At 40.8% G+C, this 18,816-nt stretch overlaps 1 protein-coding gene across 4 annotated transcripts in view; it reads left to right on the top strand.

Moving 5' to 3' along the window:
* IBTK (inhibitor of Bruton tyrosine kinase) overlaps positions 1-17,808 on the top strand; it is a 51,274-nt gene extending 33,466 nt beyond the window's left edge. For 2 of the 4 annotated variants that reach the window (XM_086482483.1, XM_009947163.2), the window contains exons 24-28: positions 39-197; positions 6,686-6,838; positions 14,130-14,198; positions 14,299-14,431; positions 16,886-17,808. In XM_086482483.1, coding sequence (XP_086338609.1) covers positions 39-197; positions 6,686-6,838; positions 14,130-14,198; positions 14,299-14,431; positions 16,886-17,011 — 640 coding nt within the window. In that variant the 3' untranslated portion in view covers positions 17,012-17,808. Of the gene's footprint in view, positions 1-38; positions 198-6,593; positions 6,660-6,685; positions 6,839-14,129; positions 14,199-14,298; positions 14,432-16,885 lie in introns of those variants that run through there. The other 2 variants (XM_086482484.1, XM_086482485.1) reach the window with 2 other exon arrangements.
* The last annotated feature ends 1,008 nt before the right edge of the window (positions 17,809-18,816 follow it).

The raw sequence follows: 18,816 nt of genomic DNA on the forward strand, positions 1-18,816 counted from the left end.
GACCTTACATCTTCTCTCTTTGCAATATCAATTCACAGCAGAATGGCGTCTCATGGAATCAAGCTTTCTCAGAAGCAAAGGAAAATGATTGCCTTGGCAGCAAAAGATAATGGATCAGTACCTAGTAGCATAGAGCCTACCGCGCTAATAACCACCCCACCCCCACCTACAAAAGTTGCAAAACTGGGGAACGCATGGTATGTTATAGATCAAATATCGCTTCTTTCCCTGTGGAGGGTTTTTACATTGAATAGTCTCTTAGAAGCAGTTTCTTAAATAAAAATGGCCTAGCTTCTGTTCATTAAAAAGACAAGCATTTGTGTCTACATTTGGTAGTAATCTAGAAATTTGAAGAGGGTGGGGAAATGCAGTGGTTGCAGTGTAACAAATTCTTTGAAATTTTGCAATAGTGAGTCAGGAGACTGCGTCCCATCTGCTTCTTGCCTCTGTGTGATGTGGTGTTTGCAGATGGTATCAAAGTGAAGCATAGAAAAAGAAGGTTGAGCATGAGCTCTGAAACTTAGTCAGGAAGAGGTTATTGAAAACCATTATGAATGCTGTTTTTTCTCTGTCAAAAACATCAAGAAAAATGTTAGCCCTTCCTGGGGGAGATGGCTAGAATGACTTTGGAGTAGAGCAAAATTGACTGAAATTATAGATAACAAAGTTATCTAGGTGTCTAGGAGCTGGAGGGAGTGATGGATGCTGCTAAGACTTCTTATGGTGGAAGGATGCATAATGGGTTTAAAATTACTTTTGATGCTGATTACACACAATTTAAATGTTCAAGTTGACATCACTGTATTGACTAGAAAATTGGTTTATCATCTGCTCAATGAACTAGGTTTACAGCAATGAATGTAATGAGGTGCTAGCTGCATTCATGCGTTGTTCTTCACATTTACAGTTGGTATTGGATGAAAGCATAAAGGCTTAACTGTAGGAGTTGCAAGCTAGTAACTTTAATGTGTTTATTACAGAATAAATACCCATGTGCATGCTCTTAACTTGAGGTGAATGTTGGGCAGTTCTCCCGCTTTCCCTGTTCAAGAAGGTCTAGACTTTTATTGCAGCTTGCTTCTGTACTGGTATGCTGGAAGAACTGTGATTCAGTCTCCCCTCTCTAGAGCTTACCTGTCTGTCCCTCAGTGGGATCAAAGATTGCTGCATACCCACCACAGTCACTCTAGTTTAAATGAAGTCTTTTTAAAACAGCTAAATTGTCTAAAATGCTAGTGTAGTAGTTTTCCTTTTGTATTGGATAGGTTTCAAAGTAAAATAGGAGTCTGCCTTTCAAAGGATAGATTTATTTTCCACAATTAGAGCCGTTTCCCTGTTGTGTCTTTTGGGTCTCTTTCCTTTGATCCTTTATGTGAATTGATTGCTCCTTTCGGAAATGAAAGTAGTAAGCATCTGCTGGAATATTTGCCTTTCTGCTATGCTCCTGTAAGTTCAAAACAGACGTGTAGCCTGTTAGCTGTTCAATGAGTGTATGGAGAGAAAAAAAAAAAAAAAAATCACACCACTAGCTGACTGAGGAAAAGGTAGGCTGCTTCCTGGCAGTAGTTGCTTCCTGAGAGGCATTCTATGTCAAAAGGTTTAGGGTAATACCTATCTAGAACTGCTAGAACTGCTTGCTTCTCTGCTCCGTTTCATCTGTTACCTCATCTTTTTTGTTTTGGGTGGATGCTGTTATGATCAGCACCTTGAGTTTGAAGTGCCTTTAAATTTATTTGGGATTCCACATATTGGTATGCTATTATCATAGTGTAAGACCAGAACATACCAATGGTAAAATAGAGCTGGTGTTCAAAATGTTTATCAGTAACGTATAGGAAAAACCGTGAGAGTGTATTGTAATCATCCCAAAGTCATGCGTTATAAATCACATAATAATTAATTCTCTAATGGTATTCTACTTCCAGTTATGACACCAGAACAAACTTTGCTTTTCTAGTGGACACTATGCAGTATAGTCAGCCTTAACTGTTAAAGGGCTTTAGTATTTACAGGGCCTGTCAAGGATCATGTCAGCCTGATCTGAAGTGGGCAGTTGTTTAGTGAATTCAAGGTAGTGTGGCATGATGCATTCTTCAGGTTCTTCAGATTCTGACAGTGATGGCTGGGATTCCTCCAAAGGTCAGTGAAAGCAGGGACAAGAAGTCTTCAATCAACCCAGTACTGTGGGTTGATTATAGCTAAAAAAATGGTTATATGCCATGTATTTCTAGTGTCCAGCTTACAAGCCACAGAGTTATGTTACTACAGTAGTTATTTACAAAAATGAACTGCCTAAGGTGACCTAGTTTTAAAAGTATCCAGCACACAATACTTCAAGTGAATGTAAGAAAAAGTTGAAATCTTTTGTTTTGATTTATACAAGCAGGACTTGGATATGTCTTCTCAATTTGTTTTCAACCATGTGCACCTAATACAAAAATTTAGGGTCTCATTTACTCCACCAACCCCCAAAAGTTGTTCTTATATAACATTGGGCAAAGCCCACAGTTTTGTCTTAAAGAGAAAGTGGAATGAGTTGCTTTGCATCTAAGGGCTCGGACTCTGCCTGACCTCTGAACTGTAAGAGGGGCCTTCACAACAGGAGAAACAAGGTTTGCAAGATTTGTCTTCTGGATTCTGATGAGTAGATGAATTTCAGAATCCTTAACGCTGAGCCTCTCAGATGCTCCAAAGATCACACTACTTGCTTTGCACAGGTGATACTGCAGGTCAAGCAGCAAGTTAGTTATTTGGCTTATCAAACGGAGGTGTCACAGGGCAGTTATAGCTCTGAGGCTCAAAATTTGTGGGAGAGACTGACAGTTGAATCAGATGGTGACTGACACAGGAAATACTAAGTTATGCTATCCTTTATTATGTTTAAAAAAAAATAATTCTATCTGCTATTTTTGGTCTTACTACTAGTGTTACAGTTACACATAAATAATATGTGACCTGACACCTACAATGATGATGTACACAGTCTTACATACACCAATCACCCGGGCTCATTCACACGCTAATTTACATGTTGTTACAAACCCGCTGCCTTTCTACCCATCAGGGACTCAGTGTGGCAGCACCAGGGAAGCCATGCTTTTGTGTGCTACCTGATGGGTGACTCAGAGGGGTGTCCATGCTGATGCAGGAGAACAGCTGCAGCTGGCCAGGGGTGCTGCTAATGAGGGTGACCAGGGCCTGCATGAGTCAATCGTTTTCCTCAGGCACCCAGAAAAGTCAGGGGCCTTTCTGCGATCAGTGGTCACAAGTGGGTCTTCTCTGGAGTCTTCAAAGGAGCTTCCACGTAGCTGCCATGCTGTGGCTTGGGCTGAAGTTAGTGATCCCTGGTATGGGCATTTCATGGGTATTTTCAAGCGGTCAAATATCGTCAGTTAATTTCCTTTTTCATTTTTTTTAGCCATTTTCAAGATGCAGTTTTATACACTTGTCTCTGACAGGCTTTAGTTATCAAGGAAAGGGGCTATGAAAACTCCTCCACAGGAGGATGTTTGTATAGGGCTTCTGTCTTTGTCTGGCCTGATCTTTCCCTTCTCGCCCTCATACATAGCTTTTAGGTACAATAAAGCCTGAAGTAGGTTTTGGGTGATGTTGTGTACCTTAACTAGATATCTGGGCTTCCTCAGAGGAGGTTTTTGTTGGTTTCTGAAGTCCTGTTTTTCAGTGTAAGATAAATGGCTCTTTAGAAGTGTTTGTACTGTTTGGCTGAAGCACATGAGCGAGGTGCCTCTAGTTAAATGATTTACTTCTTAATACAGGAAATAAGATACAAAGAGAAGTTCTGATAAAAGGCCTATAAAAATATGGGGCATAACTTCCTTGATCTGACATCTAAATAGTTTGACTATTCATGCTTTATAAATCTTTGCTTTGATAGATAGTTCTTTACCTATTGGGTGTTATTTGATTTTTAAACTGCCAACTGCCTAGGAACTGTTCCTTGCATTTAAAAAGCAAGTATGGACTGATTTTTGAATATGCTTAGGTAACTGTATCCAGAAAAGACACTGTGCTCTTAAGGTTCTGATTAAGTAGTATTTGAAAGTAGCTGGGCTCTACTGTGTTACACAAGCCATCTTAAGTGGAAAGGCCAGGGTATACTTCAGGAGGATGGAATCCAATCTAAAGCTCATGTGGTCACCACGTATGATTCTGTACGTTCCTCTGTATGTTCCTCTGGCTGCTGATCTGGAAAATGCTGGTAGCTCAAGAGTTCAAGCAAAGAGCCAATGGGAGGTATATCAATATTTAGAATTGTGCCTAGCTGCTGGAAGAGAGCATTTGTTGAATAAACTTTAAGCTACTTCAGGCAAGCCATCAATCATTTGATTGCCCCTGCTAGTTGTTCAAGGTATTTTTGTATGTAAGGTTGAATGGTACGTGTTACTCATCTGCTCTAATACTATATTTGCAAAGTTATATTCTGTAAATTCACAATGGACTGTTAGAGAGCATTTGGCAAGAGATTGAGCTTTCCATGCATGCAATATAGTCAAAGCCATAGAACTTGTGTTCCAATGAAATAAGATACTCATCTTGGATGTGCAGTGAGCACACTTGCCAGAAGGGTGTGGGACCTTCCGGCTCTTTTTTGGTTGACTAAAAAGCAGAGTCTATCATACACAGTGTCCTACCTTTTCCATCAAAAGGAACCTCTCCTAGTTTTTGGGGGACTGAACCTATGTTTCCGTCTTTGAAGAAAAGTGGAAATTAGAAGGGGGGGAGGGAATCACACTGGTAATACTTTGAGAGTACGTCATGCAAGAAGCTAGGTGTTAACTTCATTAGTTCTCCAAACCTGCTGTGATTGAAGGAGCGGGGTGTTGTTTACCACTTTTAGTTTTTTGAACCTCAGGAGAGCCTATGGCTTTTCGAGAGTGGAGGCATAAAGAAATTTGAAGTCTCTCTTGAGAATTAACAGTTGTGTATTTTTATGTCTAGGTTGTCAGTTTGTCGGTATTCCAGCTTACACTGAAACATCAACAGCTGTTTTGGAACTTTGTGCTTTGATGTTTTGCAGTTACAGTCTAGAGAAACTTAGCCATATTCCACTTTTTAAAAAAGAGTGTATAAATTAGTTTTTCTAATGCTACGAATTCGATAAAAATACAATGTATCCGGCAGAACAAGCTGAAATTTAGAGTTGATACTGTTAGGAAAATTTTAACCCACTGGTGATTGTTTTGGATAGGTTTGCAAGCTGAGAGTGACGCAGGGTTGGGTTTTTTTGGGGAGAGGGGGGGTTGGGTTTTGGGTTTTTTTTTAGTGCTGTGTGTGTTGCAAGTGGATGTGACTGCAGTACAGAATTTTCATGAAAATGGGTAGGCTACTTAAATTGTTAGTAGCAGAAGAAGCTTCTGTGATGGCACATCCCAAGGAAACCATTTGCCTACTTGGTATAATAGATTTGGGAACGTCCTGGTGAAACGCTTGCCCAGACTTGTGTGTGCCAGCTGGTGGTAGGAGTAGAGGATGTACAAAATGACACTAAGCCCCTGCATCTGGGGGATAAAACCCCCCAAACTTAACCCCAGGTGAGCTAGCATGGGGTTCAGACATCATATATAATTTTCAGATGGTTTTGTTGTAAGATGTAGCATACAATGTTGCAATGTTTTCATTCCTTCATGTTTGTTATATTAAGTTGTATACTACATAGATGTAGTTTGAAAGTCTTTGGCTTCAAATTTTTCCCTTCTTATGGTAGCTGCACAAACAATTAGCATTGTGTAGAAGGCTTGTTTTACTTCAGTAGTGTTTATGATTGATCTCTTGTTTCTTTGAGTAGATAATGAGCAGAGCTTTTCTTCCAGTATGTATTTTGTGTTATTTGGCAATGAGTGGGACTGCTATGCTTAGTAAAGTTAAACGTAAGCAAATGTATGAAGAATTTAAAAAGTCTTGATGGGTAAGGGAAAGACTAATGGTAACTGTCTTGAATTCTGTAAATAAGGCGGCTTTTGGATCAGAAAGTGTTCAGAATGGCTATGATGCTAAATTGCTATATTTTCATACTGGTTTATTTTTGAAAGATAATATGCAGGCTCTAGTTCAGTAACAGCACACATTATACTTGGGCAAGTAAAAGAAAACGAAGCATATGAATTTCACTGTGGATTAAGTGGTTTATAGAGCCTGCAGCAGATATGAGTAACTCATTCTGTATCTTGGGGAAAGAAGATCAGCTGTACTTGACTTTCATGGTGGTCAACTAACAGTATTAGAATGAAAGTACTGGAGCATTCTGTGATTTGTAAGAATACCTTTCAAGAAATAATACTGATAGAAAAGGTACAGCTTGTCTAAGACACGAGGTGTCTGTGAAAATAAAAGTTGTTTTTTAAGAGGATGGGTTGGGAGGGCATAGATGGAGAGGTGGTTTTGGGTTTTTTGGTTTTGGGTTTTTTTTCCCCCTTCTAATGAAATTTCCATACTACTGGCTTACTCAATTTTCATAGGTATTTATTTCCTGATGTTTACTTATTTGACCCAAAGTGACTTGTTTTAGCAAATGGGGTCTAGCAGGCATAATGGTGAGATACAAAAGCTAAGTAATACTGTGTTTTTCTTTTTAGTAACTGAAAAGGCCCTCTTTGCTATCTGAATCATGGAACAATGTGGAGTCTTGAAAAGGGCAAGTATAAAATGAACTGGTTTTTTTTTAAAGGTCATCTTCATTACATTCTGCTTTGCCAAAGTCATTCCGTGATCTTGTAATGGAAGAAGAAAAATGTATGAGTGCGAATAATTCACCTGGTACTGGTATGAAAAGAGCTGGATATAAAGGCACTGAGGATTCATCAGTCCGAAACGCCATGAGGTAAGAGAGCAGTCTTTTCCTAATTGATCAAACGTTATATAAGAACCACCATAATCTGTTTAAATTCTGTTGAAATAAGAAAGGATAGACTTGTCATTTAAAAAAAAAAAAAAAAAAAAAATCCTGTAAGCATTCTTTCAATGATTCTGTTAATAGGATTTTATGAACAGAATACTGTTATGAATTGGAAGTAAAAGACTAAAGCAATTTAATGTCACTGCTAATATTTTTTTTGAGGTTTGAAGTGTGGGTGTCTGTATCTGTGAATGTGTGTGTATATCTATATATAGACACATGTGTATGGACACAACACTTGGTGGCAGGGGAGCCCAGGGTGACAGCAGGACCGGCTGAGCACTGGCCTCCCCGGCAAGGGCACAGCCCCACTGTGCAGGAGTGGGGTGAGCGGGGCAGGCTCCGTGACAGAAACCAGGGTGAGCCACAGTTAGTGACTGCAGACCGGTCTGTTGGGATGAGCCAGGGTTGAGGTGAAACCTGCAGGTGAAGTCAGGGTCAGGAACAGCAAGGCTGGACTTGGGCATAGCTGCAGCATAGCTCAAGAAAAGCCTAAGGCTGAGCAACTGAGCTTCAGTGCAGCTCCTGAGTAAGGAGTGGGAGCCACTGTGAGCCTTCGCACAGCTCTTGCTTACAACTCAGCTCTGTTCGTAGCAGCCTGACTCAGGTTTACACAGCTGTACTGAGGGACAAGAGTTTGCAGAGCCTGTTGGCGCACAGGGAGCCCTGACACCCATTACCTCTCATTTTTTCTTATGAACTCCTGTTCCAGCCCCCTCCAAAAACTGTCCTCTCCATAAGAAAAAGAAAGTTCCCTTGGGCTTCCGGCTTGGTTGCTCAGCTTGTGTAGAAACTGGTGTTTACCTAGATCAGAATTAGTGTATGTCCTATTGGTACATAAAGAGCAAAATGAGGGTAGAAATATAGGAACATTGTATGTGGGATGGTGTTAGAGGAGAGAGGCAGGAGGGGTTTGGAGAGTGTGTGTGATGGGTGAGCATTCTTCAGGAACAGAGGGAAAAAGCTGAAGTTATGGCGGTGAGTGGAGATACAGGGACACAAAGCACAAATCTGCAGGAAAAACAGGTATCGTTAATTTTGTTGCTAGCAAATAATAAAGCTTTTCGTCATACGGGAGACAGCCAGTCTGCACGCACTCAAAGTGGATTATTCGAGCTGAATCCAGGCCTAATATGTTAGCTGTCTGAAAGTGATACATTAAGCTAGTGGGAGCCTAGGTGAATAGCTTGACTATAATCAGTTGGAAAAGGGGGCACTTCCAGAGCTATTTCAGGTTGTTTTGAATTGTGTCTGAAAATGTGTAATTCTCTCTATTAGGTATAAAGAGCCTAGGTGACTAGTTAATCCATCTGAAAGTTAGGAGTTGAGTTTCTAGTTTGAGGTAGCTTTATTCTTTGACTGTACAGTTCCTGTCAGAGTAGGCTCTGATTTTTTGCCTGCATTCAGAGGCTGTTTCTGTAAAGATTAATTATCCACACCATTACCTCTTCCTTTTTAAGGAAAGGAAATTGCATGTGCGTGGAGCATAAGTAATCCTCATCTGTTGATGTCACTCACTGATGGGATGCTGAAGATACTTGCAAGGCTACTGTTCCTGCTTTGTCTTTTTTCTTTGGATTACCTGCGCAGTAATTAAACTGACGATTTTCTTAAGTCTCTGGATGAAGGCTTTTTGGCAGTTGCATAAATGCTCTTCCATATGCTGTCACTTTTCAATTTATGCAACCCAGAAATTTTCTGTAGGTGAACCATGTCATGAATGTGGAGGTGTGAACTGGATTCAGTCTAGAAGCAGATCAGCCCAAAAGCTGGGCTGCGTGGATGTGACTGCACTGTTTCCAGGGACAGCTCAGCCTTGGGAGTTATACTGTGTAGCTGTGCATGTGTAGCTTATAGTCCAAGCTAAAAACAAGGGCCTGACATGACTTAACTTTGTTGTAGCAGCCTGTGTTGTCTTCACCGTGCTACTCCAGGGAGCAGTGAAGAGTTTTAGTGGAAACAAGTCTTTGTGGCTTTGCGTGGGAATGGCCTAGTTCTGGCATGGCTAATAATGAGCTAATGAGTAGTACATGACTCAAATGGTACAGCAAAACCCAAGAGGGTTCTGCAGGAGACCAGGCTTTGTGTTCCTTTTCTGAGAGCAGTCATTATATTAGGGAGGCACCAGACCTGAACTGGCTTCAAATGAGCAAATCCTTGAGAAACACTGGGGAGCTGAGTGCTGGGACATCTTGGTGGCTGTGCAGGAGTCATGGCAAGTTCAGCCAACTGAGTTAATCAGGTTGGTTCAGTACTGATGATACTTGACTGGTTTGTTTCCATGCAGAACCACTTATGTCTCTGCATCAGTCTTTAATTTTCAAGACTTCCAGGTTTCCAACATATATTTTTGAGGCTTTTTTCCATTTTTCTGTATATGCTAGCTTCCCATTTCCTGTCTGTTCCATTTCTCCTAGTGATTTTGATGCCAGCTGAGGAATTAATCTAGCATGTTGAAATATCTGCAGTTGATTTAATATCTGGACCGAGTGGCTTGCTAGTAAGAAACACAGATGTACGTATGTACAAACAGCTTCAAAATAGCTGAACTGCTTCCTACATTTTAAAGCCTCATTTAAATTGAGGGAGATGACTCAGGCAGGTATTTAAACTTATCTTTTAATTGATCACTAGAGTGTACCATGACACTGGAACTATTAATTCCAGTTTTTGGAAATTCCTGTTATGGTGGTTGTTTAGGTTTGTTGGTTGGTTGGTTGGTTGGTTGGTTTAGAGGTCTTTCTCTGGAAAGAACTTTTTATCTGTACTGAAACAGGTTTGTTAGGTATAACAATCTACTTAAATTCATTTATAGTAGTGCTGTGAGTTCTTTGGGTTGTGAGTGGGAAGGAGAATGTAGCTGTCAAATGAGCTGGATGGGTGTTGGTTACTGTCAAATGTGGGGGAAGGTGAGCATTATTAAGGCAGGTTGGGGAAAAAAAGGTAAAGTTGAGAGATGACACCCGAATAAAGGCATTTAGTAAGTTGTGCAAACATGTTCTTAATTAAACAAACTGGCAAGCAAAAATCTGCCTTCATCTCCTCTTCTCCTTCCTTCCTTCTCACTGGTTCTTTCCTGCTTTTTATTATGTTACTAACTTTCTTAAGTGCTGTAAAAGCTGGAAGCTGATTTATGTAGAATTCAGCTGAAAAGTAGTCTCCTGCTGTTAAAATCCTAGAATAATTTAGATTCTCTAGTTCAGCCTTCTGCTGAAAATGAGTCAAACTAGATCACATTGCTCGGGGCCTGGTCCCTGTGAGTTGTGACTGCTTCCAGGTATGAAGATAACCCAGAGTTTCTGGGCAACTTGTTCCAGTGTATGATCATCCCCATAGGGGGATTTTTTGTTTGTTTTTTCCTTATATCTGACTTGTAGTTCCCATTTTGCAGCTTGTGTATGTTGCCTCTTATTCTATCGCTGTGCACCTCTAAGAAGCTTCTTGCTGCATCTTTTCTTTACCCTCAAGTTAGGTAGTTGAAGACAGCAATGAAATCTCACCTTTGCTGCCTTCATTTAAGATTAACAAAACACAGTTTTTTGTCATGTGCTCCAGCCCCTAATCTTGGTGGCCCTCCACTGGACTCGTTCCAGCCAGACAGCATCCTTCTTGTATTGAGGACCCCAAAACTGGATATGATACTCTGTATGTAGACTAACAAATACAGCATAGAGGGGAAGAATCACTTCCTTTGACTGCCTGGCTACACTCTTGCTAGTACAGCCCAGTATGCAGTTGTGTGCCTTTGCTGCAAGGACATGTGCCGATTCATCTTTGACTTGCTGCCAGCCAGGATTCTGCAGGTCCTTCTCTGCAGAGCTGCTTTCTAGCCAGTCAGCCCCTGGGCTGTACATCTGCATGGGGCTGTTCTCTTCCAAATACAGAGCTTTGCACTTGCCTTTGAAACTCATGAGTTCTCCGTTGCCCATTTCTCCAATCTCTTGAGGGCCTTTTGAATGGCAGCCTGGCATCCAGAATGTCAACTGCTGCACCCTCCCCACCCTCTCGCCATCCATCTCTGACCTTCCTGAGAGTGTGCTCTGTTCTACCAAAGACGCTAAACAGGATTGGTCCCAGTATCAGTCCCTGAGGACCACCACTAGTATTTGGTTTCCAGTTGGACTTTGTACAGCTATATCCATAAGCCCTGAAGCCCTTCAATCCAACACATTTTCCACCCATTTTGCAGTCAATTTACTCAGTCCTTATTTTTCAGACTGAGTAGAAGGATACAATAACAGAACATGTCAAAGGCCTTGCTGAAGCCAAACATCATGACATCCACGGCCTTCTGGTTGTCTGCAAAGCCCGTCATCCTATCACAGAAGGCAATCAAGGCACAATTTGCCTTGTGTCATAAATCCATGCTGGCTGTTCCTAGTCATGTTGTTGTCCCACATGTGCTCAGAATTTATCTCCAGAAGTATTTGCTCCACAGCCTTCCCCAGGATTGAGGTGAGACTGATCGATCTCTAGTTCTCCATATCCTCCTTCTTGAAAATGAGTATAACATTTAGCTTTTCCTAGTCATCAGGAAACCTCTGTGGTTGGTTGGTTTGTTTTTCTTCTTGATAATATAAAAGTCCTTCCTTTTGTCCTGCACATCCGTCAGTTATTTCATCTCCAGGTGAGCACTGGCTCCTACTACTCTGTCCCTGTACACAGAAGTATTTCTGTTCTCCTCTGGTGTAGACTGTCCCTGCTTCCACTGTTTATATGTGTCCTTCTTTAATTTCAAGTCCATGTAGAGTTGCCTGTTCATTCCTGCCAACTTTCTGTCATTCTGGTTTTGTGCGTGGAGAAGGCTGTCCTTGAATATCAGAAATCAGTCCAGGTACTCTCTATATGAAGCATAGTCATTGTCTCGCCTTCTTTCCTTTGCAAGGTTAGAGATAGTTTTTAGACTTCTCTCAGAAGATGATCAGCAGAAGGCTCCGTATCAGTTATTTTTCTCTGCATCTATGACGGTTTAGATTATTCTTCCTTGAACCTAAGAGACTAAAACTGAAAGCTCATCCGAATAAGCTTTGGCCAGTGTGGTATATGTTGGCAAAAGTATTTGTTTCAGATGGAAACAACTTTGGTTTTTTCCTGGTCATATACTTCTATTTTCGTTACCTGGATTCTCCTTTTTCTCTTCAAGCTGAAAAACTCCCAGTTTATAGCTGCTACAGCCTTCACTTCACACAGTCTTTTCTTTTTTACTTCTGAATTTCCTTTCCCATTGCTTCCCATTCCACAGTCATACTGTTCATTTTTGTCCTTTGCTAAATTAATAGCATTTTTTAGTATTGTCTACTGGTTTGAGCTTTGCTGCTTGTTGTGTCCACCATTAACTTAATGATATTTCTTTTAGTTAACTTATTGTTTAAAATAATGATTAACCCAGCTGTGAAGTGAGTAAGGAATTAGGTAGGTAGGAGAGGTATGAGAAACTTGTTTTAAAAAAAAAAATAAATGGTTATGTGGCTCTTGACTCAGTGTCTTGCAGAATTCCTAGATTAGTTTATCACACATATCTGGCATGACCCGATACCTTTCTTATGTAAAATAGGATTCTCTAACCTGCCGTTGGTTTTCTTTTACCCAAGACAGGAAAAAAAATTACAAGATACTGATTTTCTACCTTTTTCCCATTTTTAACTATTCTTCAACACTTATGGAAAAAGCATTGGATATTAATGAGGTCAAAATAAAGGAACTGTAGCTATATAGATACTCAGTCTGGAGAATGGTGCAGCAGATTTGACCACTCCTGCCATGGAGCAGATGTTTCACGTGTCAGTTCTTTCAAAGCTCTGGAATAGTGGTTATTGAGAAATGTCCGGTTTGGAGGGTACCACACCTTTTTTTGGTTTCCTCTCCATACAGCGTACCACTGGCTGTCCTGCCAGTGTCTGATACAATCACCGTTACTGAAGATGGAGGGGAAGGATCATCATGACTAACGTGTGAACTGTGCTTTCCGAGTGGAAACACAGAAGCACTATGAAGTGGCAGAGGATGTATCTGCTGGGTTTGATTCAAGGCAGTGACACTATAGAAAACCTCTTGAAGTCCAGTGTTATGCCCTGGCAGCTGCTGCTGCATATATATGTTTGGGGTTTTTTTAATTTATTTATTCTTTTTTTTTCTTCCCTGAGTAGTTAAATTTACGTTCATTCTGTTCTTTGAGTAGTTGGCTGTTGGGTGGGCAAAATTATGCTTTATGACAAAAAGCTGGGCACGGTTCATTTAAATGCCATTTTTGATGACGGATGTTGCATTTCAGATTTTTTGAGATCTTGCCCTCATTGCTTAACAGTAGGAATTGTGGTCCTTGTTGTCCTTGGAATTGTGTTCTGAGGAAAGCATTCCAGGCAGAGAACTTAGCAGTTACTGGAATTCTCCTAGCTTTCCATAGATTTTTGCTCTTTTCCAAGAGTTTGTGGCCACTTACAGAGCATTACCAAAGCCTTAAAGAAAAGTGAGACTGATTTATTGAAATACCAACACCCTTAGAGGTTTTTTACAGTGCCATAGAATAATTCAGAAAAGTCTGTTAGCATTTCATATACTGTAACACTTCTTTAGAGTTCTGGAAATCGCAAAAGTTGCCAAAGATAGATACTAAATAGCAAGAATAGGTCACTCTTCCTACTGATGTAGGATTTTTCTGACAAATGTACTTGTGTCTTAAGGCGTACAATATAACCAAATATGACTTCTTTTTGTTGAGAGATTAACATTTTGCAGCTGAATAAAACATTTTCCTGTTGGGAACTGTACTGACACTTCAGGAATTTTTTTTTCCCAATTCTGTTAATTCTAGTTTTATGCTGTTATGAATATGGGAGGTGGTTACAGGATATGTACTGAAAGCTCATAATTTCTGGGCTTACGCTTGAGGAAGTAATTTACTAGTGCTATTGTAGCACTCGTTCTTTTACATGACCCGCTTGTTTTGAATACAGGACAGTTTATTGAAATGCTCAAATGTTGAGAAATGCCAGAATTAATGTCCAAGCTGAAAACCCTTTAAGTCCTGGTAGTCAGAAATAAGCATCAGTGTCTCCTCTAAGCACAATATCACATTTAAAGACAGTGCCTACTAATGCCTTTCTTCTGGAAAAACCCTACACATTTGTAATTGCCTACCATGAATTTGTACTTGACAGTATGATGTAGGAGAATGCTCTGTCAGTAACTTTCACTCTCCTTTCCTACCTTTTTCCAGGTGGACCACTAGAACTAGCCCAGGTCTGGAAGACCATGTTCTGGATTCTCCACAACTGGAGAGTCATAAGTAAGTTTGACAGTGGCTTAGATTCTGGAGCTTGTTTTGTGTGTGTTGTGCTGGCCTCGTTCTTGATGTTGCCTCATAATGTCATTTGTTTTTTTTGCAGTCCTTGGTTAGCAGCATCACCAACTAGCTCTCCTGTGATAGCGCCTGTCATGTTTTCAGCTATTGTAGAGGAAGAGCTCCAGCAAGAAGCTGCTCTTATTAGGAGCCGAGAAAAACCTTTGGCTTTGATCCAGGTAAAGTGCTAAGTTACTGCAGCTATGGAGTAACACGAGTTTCCAATGGCTGTTTCAGAGATCAGTTTTTAGGATTAATTATGTATTGGTACACTTAGTATCAGCTACATAATGATACTAAATATAATTCAATAACAACTTCACATTGCTGTTTGATAAGGTGGGCCTATATTAAAGTCAGATTGACTACTGAGCCCGTGATTAGTGCATTCACGGCATCAGAGAATGTTTGAGGTTGGAAGGAACTTCTGGAAACTGTCTAATCCAAATCCCTGCTCAGAGCAGGGTCGGTTGGAGCAGGTTGCTCAAAGCTGTGTCCAGGAACCTTTTGAGTATCTGCAAGGATGGAGGCTCCACGGCCTCTCTGGAAAACCTGTTCCAGTGTCTAACCACTCACAGTAAAAAGGATTTTTATATTTAAAGGTGGTTTTCTATGTTTCACTCGGTGTCCATTGCCTCTTTTCCTGTCACTGGGCACCACTGAGAAGAGCGTGGCTCTGTCATCTTTATTCTCTCCCATCAGTTATTTATACACTTTGATAAGATCTCCGTAAGCCTTCTCTTCTCCACGTTAAACAACTGCAGCGTGCTCAGTGTCTCATATGTCAGATGCTCCAAGCTTAATCATTTTTGTGTCCCTTCACTGGACTGTCTCCAGATTGTCCATGTCTCTCTTGTACTGAGGAGTCCAGAGGTGGACCCAGCACTTCAAATGTGTCTCGCTGGTGCTGAGTAGAGGGGAAGGATCACCTGTCTCAATGTACTGGCAATGCTGTCCCTCGTAGAGCACAGGAGACTGTCACCCTTCTTTGCCACACGAGCACATTGCTGGTTAATAGTCAGCTTGTCCACTAGGACCCCAGATCCTTTTATGCTAAGCTGCTTTCAAGCCTGTGAGCCCCCAGTGTGTACTGGTGCTTGGGGTTATTCTTCCTAGGAGCAGGACTTTGCATTTCCCTTTGTTGAACTTCATGACCCTTCCTCGCAGCCCATTTCTTCAGCATGTCTGGGTTCCCCTGAGTGGTAGTGCAACCTTCTGGTGTATCACCACTCCTTCCAATTTTCTGTTGTCTGCTGAGGGTGCATTCCATCGCATCATGTGGGTAATTAACGAAGATGTTAAACAGCAGTGGTCCTAGTCTCAGTATTGGTGTTAGTGACTGGCCTTTAGCTAGACTTTGTGCCACTGATCACAACTCTTTGAGATCACGAGTTCAGCTGGTTTTCAGTCTGTCTCACTGTCCATTTATATTGTCTGTCTTGTTCACCTAAGCTCTTAGTCTGTACTTGAGCTCTACCAACTTTCCTGGGGATCAAGATGAGGGCGACTGGTAAGTAGTCACCCAGATCCTCCTTGCCCTTCTTGAAGGTAGGAATGATGTTTGCTTCCTTCCAGTCCTCAGAAGTCAACCCTTATCGCCACAACCTGTCAAAGATTTTTTATTTTATTTTATTTTATTTTATTTTTTTTTTTTAAATTTTTTTTTTTGAGAGTGGGCTTGCAGTCAGTTGGCCAGCTCTTGTCTCAGGAGCCAGGGATTGCTGAAGGCTAATCTTGCCACTGAATACCGAGATGAAGGCGGCTATTAGTTCCCCAGCCTTTTCCATGTCCTTTGTCATTCAGCAGTGGACCCATGTTGTCTTTTGCTGCTGTAGAAGGCTTTCTTGTTGCCCTTCATGTCCCTTGCCACATTCAACTCCAGATGGGCTTTGACTTTCCTAATTCTGTTCCTGTGTGCTCAGATGGTGAGCTCAGAAGGTGATTCCTTCCTTCTCTGCTTCCACCTCTTGTATGCTTCCTTTTTTGTTTGAGTTTTGTCCATGCAGGCCTCCTGCCACTCTTGCTTGGCTTTCTGCTCATGGGCTTGGACCATTCTTCAGCTTGGAGGAGGTGATCCTTAAAATCAACTGGCTGTCCTGGACCCCTCTTCTTTCCAGGGCCATAGCCCATGAATTATTTCCAAGCATATCGCTGGACAGATCATAGTCTTCTCTTATGAAGTCCCAGGTTGATATCCTGCTGTTTGTCTTGTTCCCACCTCTCAGGATCCTGAGCTCCACCATCTCATGATCATTGCAGCCAAAGCTGCTCTCAACCTTCTCACCCCTGACCAGTCCTCCTTTGTTTGTAAGTATGAGATCCAGCAGAGTGTCTACCTTCATCAGCTCCTTAATCATCTGCGTTAGGAAGCTTTCACCAATGCAGACCTCCTGGAGTGCTTGTGCCCTCCAGTGTTGCCTTCCCAGCAGATACCAGAGTGGTGCATGTTTCCCACGAGGAGCAGGGCCTGCAAATGTGAGGTTTCTTCAAGTTGTCGGAAGATGGCCTCATCTACTTCTTCCTGATTAGGAGGTCTGCAGCAGACTTGCAATCACTACCAGTAAAACCAGTTCATAACCTTGCTACTGGTGTAAATGTAGATCTGACACTGACATGTTCTTTTTTCCTTCCAGATTGAGGAGTGTGCTATTCAAGATTTACTAATCCACTATGAAGCTTTTGACAACCCTGATGAATTTGTGACTGTTGAAAGGGCTCCTCAGGGACCTATAGCAGCACCTATGTGGAACAAGCACTAATTGGTACTCTTCACAGTCCATGTTGTATGTGCACTTCTGAAGTTCTGTTTCTTGTTACAAGTAAACCAGGACTGGAAGATCAGGAATCACGTAATTTTTAACATCAGCATTAAAACACTGCACATAATCACTAGCTATTTGTTAGAGAGAATGGAAATAATGTGTTCACTGTGTCCTTTACCCACAGTATATACTGTATGTATGTTTTGAGAGAATTTGTTTAACAAGACATATTATTAGTAACGTTACATGAAGCTGTAGATTGGAAATGCATTTGCTAATCTTAAATTGTGAGGGTTTTTTGTATAATTCACAGGTGGCTGAAAAGCGAGTGCTTATTTTGTGATTTAATGTGGAATTGAATGTTCAGAATTATACATCTTTAAAGTTTGGGCGGGGGTATGTTCTTCAGAGCTTTCTGGCAAATTTGGAATATTGGAAAAAGTTTGTGCTTGAACTTTGTGTAAAAGTACAGTTTGATAATGCAGTTTTCCTTAAGTTACGTGTGCAAGTACTGGTTCTCTGGTTCTTGCGGCCAGTACTTTTTACTGTCATGCGCCACGATGAGCCTCTGTGCTGTACCTCAGTGCCCTGCCATTGCCTGCTCTCGGTTCAGTTGTGCATGTTTTTTCACTGTTGTGAGACTGGCCTTTGAGCACTCTGTTGTGAAGCAAAGCACACAGTTGAATAGAACGTGGTGGCACTTAATTAGCTCATCTATGGTGTAATTCTGGTAAATATGGTACAATTCACTTGAAGTGCTGAGGAAATAAAAGATCTGTGTATTCGCTGTTAAAGCTATAAGGACAAATGCTTGACTGTGGAATTTGCCAACACCTAACCTTCAAAAATCATCATGGGTGGCTGTCGGTATTGTGTGTTCCAAAGTTCTGTGTGCCTGGTTTAAACAAATTTATATATATATATATATAAAAAGGAAAAAAAAAATAGCCTTATCTGCAATACCTTGTTTAGTTTGTCTGTTTGTATAGGTGTGTTTGAACTTGTTCTTTTTCAGTAGTGTCAGTACTCACAAACTCTGGAAAACTGGAATTGAGAGAGCTAAAGAAAATGAATGTAGAGAATTGATCACTGTGTGATAAAAGAATCTTGAAAAAACCTATGTAGATATGTCTAATCGTTTCAGGTCAAGCTACACCAAAAAAAAAAAACCACCACAAAAATTGTAAACAAATGCAATAAACTATAAAATCTTGATTTACACAAAGTTAGTATACTTTTATGTGCTGTCTATATATAATCAACACTTTGGGTAATTATAGAGTAATCTAAAGTGTTTCTTTTGTGTATGAAACAAGAACTGTAGGCATTCGGAAGCTACACAGTCAAAGGAAGATGTAGCTTTTAATTCTATTTTAAATTCTACTGGGGATTCACTCACTATGCAGATGAGAATACTTGCATTAAGTGCTTAACTTGATGCACTGCAGGGCCTTAGGGCCTGCTGAAACTATCCTTCTGAATTAAAAGAAAGCTTATGTACTGTGAGAAATGGCTATAAAAGCAGTGAGCCTTTCCAGATGTGAACCAAATTTGTTTGCAAATATGAAATTATTGTAAAATTTCTAATTTGCCTTTTTTTTTTCTGAAATCGGTTAGAGTATGCTGTTTAAAATGTCATTCTCCTGACATTGTAAGGGGATTCGTGCTTCCACCGTGCTGAGGACTTTGACTACTTTTAAGTTCTGGGTTTATTGTTGCAGTTTGGTTATGCCTCATTGTGAATATTAAGTATAATCAGTAAACAAAAGTGAGGAATGATCAGTGTAGTGCTCTTCTGAAAT

The sequence above is a fragment of the Leptosomus discolor genome, chromosome 2 (assembly GCF_034619465.1).
Source record: "Leptosomus discolor isolate bLepDis1 chromosome 2, bLepDis1.hap2, whole genome shotgun sequence".
In the NCBI taxonomy this organism is placed as follows: domain Eukaryota; kingdom Metazoa; phylum Chordata; class Aves; order Leptosomiformes; family Leptosomidae; genus Leptosomus; species Leptosomus discolor.